The 7,016-nt window shown below is 43.8% G+C and overlaps 1 protein-coding gene across 8 annotated transcripts in view; it reads right to left on the bottom strand.

Annotated features, from left to right (window-relative positions):
* The window catches only part of celf4 (CUGBP, Elav-like family member 4), a 117,677-nt gene that overhangs the window by 23,706 nt on the left and 86,955 nt on the right, over nucleotides 1–7,016 (bottom strand). For all 8 annotated transcript variants that reach the window (XM_024270936.2, XM_024270937.2, XM_024270934.2 and 5 more), the window contains exon 3: nucleotides 1,517–1,565. In XM_024270936.2, coding sequence (XP_024126704.1) covers nucleotides 1,517–1,565 — 49 coding nt within the window. The remainder of the gene's footprint in view (nucleotides 1–1,516; nucleotides 1,566–7,016) is intronic.

The raw sequence follows: 7,016 nt of genomic DNA, 5'->3' as shown, positions 1-7,016 counted from the left end.
CTCATTAAATAACGGATCCCCAATCTTTGGGACACAGTACCGGACATGGTAACAGTCGTGGAACTGGTGCCGGGTTAGGGTACCGGTCTGTGTCCCTAGTGTTGGGGACCCCTGATTAGCGTATGCATTCTTTCCCTGTCTGTGACGAAGTACCAAGAGGCCCTTGGACTGGTTCTGGTTCATGGCTCGAAGGTTGGGGAAACCTTGATTTAATTGGAACAGCCGGCACGTCAAAAAACGATGAGTTAGGGGACACCCAAAGTGGCGTAGAGGGGGCCCGAACCATACATTTGAAGCCACATGTGTCTGCAGATACTGCCGTTTTCCTGCAGAACAAGTCTTTAGAATCTTGGTGTAAAGTTTGCTCCTTGTGTTAACACCGCCATGCCCTCCGCAGGGCTCTTCATTGTAGGCCTCGCCACCGTTTTTTGAGCTCCAGTAAAACAGATCTTCATACGCCGCTGCCATTAGCACGTTTAATGTCTGGCACAGCAGTGTGCAGCTTTGAAAAATAGAAATGTGGGCAAGTGACAAGAGGAAGAGAAGAGAGCTGAGGACATACATACAGAGAAAGATAGACCTCCAATACAGACGTCTGTGCACGTCTTGCTTTGCTCGCGCTTTTCTTCCCCGCTCACGGCTCGCTACTGTTTCCTTCTGCTCCATCAATCACCCTTCGAAAACCAGCAGCCTAAATGAAAGAGGACTGAGCACGGCCTCTCTTTCTTTCTTTAAAGGTTATTTTCTTTACAGCCTAACACCTCTCTTTCTCTCCCCTTGTGCTTCTGCTGCTTATCAATTTACTCGCATGCTCCACTCTCTTTTTTTCTTCCTCTTTTCTCTTTCTTGTAACTGGGGAATCGCACTGGTGCCAATTATATTAACGACTGGGAAGTTTGAAAGAGTCTGCCCAAAAATTGTCAAACCGCTTCAATCTTATCTGGTGCGGTCCATTAATTGGTGTCAGGAGTGGGTCACCACATGTCTAGACACAGGAAATTTGCTTGAAGCAATCTTGGCTGTCAATAAAGCACATTGCACACAAAAAAGTAAAGCAGACATGGAGTTCTGTTGTCATTTAATCAGTGGGTTTATTTGGCTGATGCAAACTGGTGAAATGATTCAAACTGGGTTTGCCTTGTTTGTTTTTTTCGAAGGTGTTTGACAGATGAAGGGACTTGTTTTGGCTTCGAGCTCGACGGGACGCGCATGTCGCTGTGTGTGCACGTGGACGTGCACGCATCAGTGCATATGATGAAGCTGGAGGCTGAGCTGAGCGAGCAGAGCTCTGTTTACATAATGCGTTCTGAACACTGGACGGTTTCGGCCAGGCTGCGCTGTCAGCCTGCGTCCAGGCGCGGGGCGTCGTCTAACGGGACAGATAATGTTGAGGCTGATAAACACAGGCAGCGTTTTTTTCTTTTTCTTTTTACATTTATATCAAGCTAGGACAAAGACGCAGTCGAGGGAACGGGGGACAGGGATGGAGAAGTTGCAAAGGAGAGCTTTCCAGTACCTCCTCGACTCTCGCTGTCCGCTGGCTTCACCTGGATCGGTCTGTTCATCTGGGACAGTTGAAGAAGGAGAACAAAAGAGAAAAGGGAGGGAAAGAACAGACAGAGAGGAAAAGTTAGCATCATGTTAGAACACTTCTGCTACTCCTCTACAGAATCACTCAGCCAAATTATGGGCCGAGTGTACAGAAAATCTCTAAAGCTGGAGCATTTACAGCTGCAGGGGGACTGTGGGTCGGCAACACGGGCAGGAAATATTTTTTTAAGCTGAGATGAAAGAAAGTGAGAATGTTGGAGAAGGGGATAAGCAGAATGAAGGAGGACGGATGGAGAGAGGATGCAGGGGTCGACGGAGCTAATTCAAACATGTTGATTCAAAAAACACACAGCTTTAATACACTGCGTTGTGCAAATTCCCACACTTCCTGGCCTTGATACAAATTTCCTATCGCTTCTTAGCCTCACACACACACTCATCTGCACACTGTCCCCCCACTGAGACCTTTCCACACTGTGTCCGCCGAGGCCCTCCTTTCATTTCACTCCTGCCTGTCAAAATTTCCCTCTCCGCCTCACCACCCTGCTAAACGCTCGCCGCCAATCAATTTTTAATAATGCCAATCGCCACGCTGCCAGGAGGAATCACAGCAGAGGAAGAGAGAGCGGAGGATGGTGGGAGCGAAGGAGGGAGAAGGAAAAGGTCGAGGTTCCGTGCGACGCAGGATCCGTGTTTTGCAAAATGCTATTAAGTGCTCCTTTAAGTTTGTTGATTTGAGTCCTGGCATTAATGAATCTACGAGCTTTCAGTTGATTTATCAAAGGAATAAAAACCACTGCACACAAGGACACTAACAAAACCGGCGCTCGGACCTTCACCTTTTCCCGACACTTTTCTGCTGCTAATATTAAATCCCATCATTCTCCACAACACTCATTTAAAATGGAGTTACCCATTCCCTCATCTCCCCTCTTTCTCTTTGACAGCCGAGAGAACCCTACTAATGTTTTTAATGTGCTGTGATGCATTATTTATCAGACTGGCTGTTGATATGGAAAAAGGACAAGTGGGGATAAAGAGAACCAGGAATGGAAGAAAGGGAGTTAAAAATGAGTAAAAAAAAAAAATGATGGAAAAAGAAGCGATGAATGAAACCGTGCGGGGATTTGAAAAGAAAAATGAACCACATCAAAAGCAGGTTGATGGAGGCTGTGTGTGTGTTTAAGAGAGAAATGTGATGATTAATAAAAAGAGGAGGGGGAGGAGAGAAGGGTGGAGGAATGAGGAAAAGAGGGCAGAGGGGGGAGATGAGGACATATATCAGAGTATGGGACAAGGTCAGCTCAATGCTCCCAGGGGGACCATAAGCCTGCATACATATGAGCACTTCTACTGTGACCCATACAAATGGCCTGGCCTCAATCTGACCTAATTGTGTTCCACCTCTGTTGGTTTTATATGCAAGTGCAGGTTTCATCCTGTGCTGTGTATATAATCCTACTGACCCCCCTGTAACTTTTAATTTCCCTCTGCAATGGGATTATCCTGAGCGGTGGAGCAGGCGAGCACTTTTACAAACAGACAGTATGTGAATCACTTGAGAGGTTGGAATCGACCTTTCCAACATCCAAAACTAAAAAGTTCCAACTGATTCATCTTCTAATTTCCACCACCCTAAAAAACTTTCAGACACCGTCAGAATCAGGTGAAGCGGTTAAACCATTATTTTCTTTTGTTACTGAAAGCTGAGTGCCGTTTCATGGGCCCTCCATCAGTGGTTTCCATTATCGGGGGCCCATAACTGCTTCAAGGTCAGTTTTATCATCCTCCTCATAATAGGGTGAGTTAGCACCAGCCCAGTGGACAACCGTTCCCAAAACAGTTGTTAAAGCAGACGCTGGCTTGCTCGGATAGCTCCCCCAGGAGGCCTGCGGGAGCGCGCGCCGAAGCCAGATGGCAGCATTGAGCAGGAGGAAGCTGTCTGCCGCCATGGCGGAGGGACTCCACACAAAAGGTCCACATATAGACATGCATAACTTTATGAGCAGACGCGTGCTCCAGCAAATGGGCATCAGGGGGGTTAGCTGACATAACTAGACATGCCTGCTTGAACACACAAGCCCGGCTCACCCACAAACAATACGGCGTCGCAAATAAGCCTGCAGAGGCCAGCCGAGCATGCACGGAATCCTGCGACGGGATACAAATAAGCACACACAATAGATATGTAAATGCAGCCTCGGGAGTCGACGTGTGCGCCGGCTCATTTTCCAGCAGGCGCGTCTAATACTTTGCTTGTAACTTGCTTTTTTTCACCTTAGCCTTGTAAATGAGGTTTGCCTTTCACGTCCTTAAAAACAGCAGAGGGTCCAACTTACTCCTCGCTGAAAGTCTACATCAGCAGCTTTAGAGGCGCTGGCACGCTGCACCTGATTGACAAGAGGAACTGCAGCCGCGCAGTCGCACAAGGCGGGCACACACTGGTGCCACACTGCTCTGTTGATTATGTAAGTCAATGACCACGCTCTGCCTCAGTGCTGCTGTGGAGTCTGTTAACCAGAAGCTGAGAGGAGGCACCGTCTGCATGCAGCACTCCTTCTGAATCTAAACTGATCTACAGTAGATTTCAGGCCTGCAGGATTTAAAAAGATTTTACCTTCAAATAGGGCAAAACTTCCCCTCACAGTCTGGGTTCGCAAATATGGCGATGCAAGACTTCTGTTCAGCCAAGTTTCCGAGCAGAACCTTGTCATGTCAAGTGCGCCTCAAATCCAGTTTATTACAAGTTCCTTAAAGCGGTGCCAGCCTCCAGGCCCTCAAACAGACAAACAAAATAATTCATGCACACGCCGGCAGAGGAACACACAATCCCTCTCAAGGACACAAACGTCCGCGCGCGCACACTCCCATCATTCTCCGAGAAGGAGAATATTGAAAGTGCGGCGTACGAAACTCGAGAGAGGGAGGCTAGGATTTTCTCATTTTCACCTCGTCTCGCAGATGTGTTTTTGAGAGGGAGAGCAGAGCGTTGCAGGCCAGGTCATTTCATTATCACAGTGAGAAAGCACTCCCTGAAACTCTCTCAGGAAGGCAAAGAAGGCTGCTCATAATATTCCTCCATTCTATTGGCTGAAACTCACTTTTGCAGATTTAAAAAAATAATAAAGAAAAGAGACCAGCTTGAGTTAATTGTAGTTGAACCTTGCTTGAATCTTAAATATATGTCTATATTTTTTATTTATTTATCCAAGCCTCTGTTTACTCATAAATGTATTGATTCCTAAGAGTGTGTAAAAAAAACAAATGTCTCTGCAGGAAAATCGCGGCTGGCTCTACTTGTAACCAAATGCCAGCGCTTATGTCAAATGAACCACTGGCACTCGACCTGCAGCTGCTTTCCAAAAGATCTCAGCGTGCACAACGCTCGTCCTGGGATGGATACATGCCAGTAGGAACATTAGCTGAACAAAATATGGTTTTAAGCCGCAGATGCTTTGGAGAAAATGGGTTCTGGTGTGAGGGAAAAAAGGACGAGAAAATGCAACTTTAGGGAAAAGATTTGAAATATTTGGATGGCACGATGGAGATGATAAAAAGCTTTGATTTTTTTTTAAATTGTAAACCAATGAAAGGCAGCCCCTCCTCTCCCTCCCTTTAACCCCATTTAAGCTCTTTCAGTCCATATGAAATGTTCCTTTCATTGACTTATTGAGTCGCAGAAGTATTTCACCACATTTGAGGCGAAAAGGCGGCTCATAGTCTTCAATCAACTTTATTGCCGCTTTAAGGTGACTGCTGATGCAAGAGGAGCAGAGCGAGGAAGAAGAGATTCCCGAGTCCGACTGTAACCGGATTATAATTGCCAGGCAAATTTGCAGAGAAGATTTTTGAATTGTGCTGCAGAGAGAGAGAGAGAAAGAGATGGAATGTGGTTTGGTCAGGGCAAAGCAGTTGTGTGCTTTTAATAGGTGCTGGTCAAGGCAAGGTCACCCATGGCTGTTATGAGGAGAAAGAGAAGCGCTCAATTACTGCAAACAAAAACCACTAGGAAGATAGGAGCCGAAAAGTCATTTATGAGAGATAAAACTCTTTATTTTGGTGACTCACATCACACATTTATTTGCTTATGAAACTCTATAATTTGTTTTATTGCAAAAAAAAATGTGTTATTTGGTGTTCGCATCTACCTTTCTTTCTATATCTAATTGTTGATGTAAATTGAAATAATACCACCCAGATTTGGTCTTAAATGTCACATCAATCAGTTATTTTCTGAAAAAGACTTAAAAACTGTTAAGAAAAGTATTGGATTCATTGTTAAAATGAATCTTCCCAATGCTTTCACAGCTCCGGACAAGTCAGAGATACAAAATTCAGAGGAAATGTTTTTATAAAAAGCTAAGAATATCAAGTGATGCTGCATCAATTTTTTAGGCTACAAGACAAACAGAAAAAGGTTGGTTTCATTAGTGCCTGTGAGTTGTCTCAAACGTCGAACAGAAGATGGAACACTTTTACAAAAGCTTTAAGATCTCTAGTAACTTAATAGATTTTGACAAAAAAAGGTGAATTTTTAATGTTTATCACTCCAGAAATATAAGAGTTAGTCTCTAAGTCAAATCCAAAAGAACTTTTTTGAGATATTTTGCTGACTTTTCTCAGAACGCGTCATCCTCTGGCTCTGTATCACAGGTGCAGAGGTGGAGTGGTCAACCTCTGATCAGAAGGTTCCTGCTGGGGTTCATGTCCTGAGGTGTCCTTGAGGAACCCCACATTGTTCATGGTGGTTGAGGTTGGTGTCAATAGAGTAGAAAATCTTGAGGGTCCTCATGATTTGATTAGATTTTGATTCAGAAGGCATTAATTTGATTTTGAGACAATTATCAAAGCATCAGAACTGCATTTTTAAAAAAAATGTTTATCTGTAATACAAGACTATTATTATTACTTACTTTTCTCCACCGGAGTAGTTTTTTAAAGTAAAGCTGAGATCAGTATATTTGTTTAACTTTTTGTGAGAACACAAAAATGGTGACATGAAAAATATTTCGTTTGATAATCAATAATCTTTCACAGCATCAAAAGGGAAAAATGTTCCCTGAACTCAACAACCTTAAATAAGATTGAACCAACTTTAATTAAACGCTCTGTAACTTACCGCAAACAAAAGAAAAGTCTAGCTAGCCACACATTCTGATTTCACGGAATTGTTGTGTTCCCGACATATTTAATATTGGTGTGACAGAACTTACTTGACTTTTATGCAATTGACCATCGCCCCAATGAAAGCCAAAAATACTTCCAAACGGTTGCTTTAAATGAAGTCGGGTCGGTTGGATGACGAGATCTGGAAGGTCAGCCATGTTTGTGTGAAAAACATCATATAAATGTTTTGATTATTTATTATTTAAAATTCATACACTCAAAAAAATGATTCAAGCCCCTCTTAAAGGTGACACATTTAGATTTAATTCATTCTACTCAAATTTAGTAGGTCATCAGAA

This window comes from Oryzias melastigma, linkage group LG5 (genome assembly GCF_002922805.2).
Source record: "Oryzias melastigma strain HK-1 linkage group LG5, ASM292280v2, whole genome shotgun sequence".
In the NCBI taxonomy this organism is placed as follows: Eukaryota; Metazoa; Chordata; class Actinopteri; order Beloniformes; family Adrianichthyidae; genus Oryzias; species Oryzias melastigma.
The sequence above is the reverse complement of the archived record's forward strand: the minus strand, read 5'-3'. Positions and strand labels throughout refer to the sequence as shown.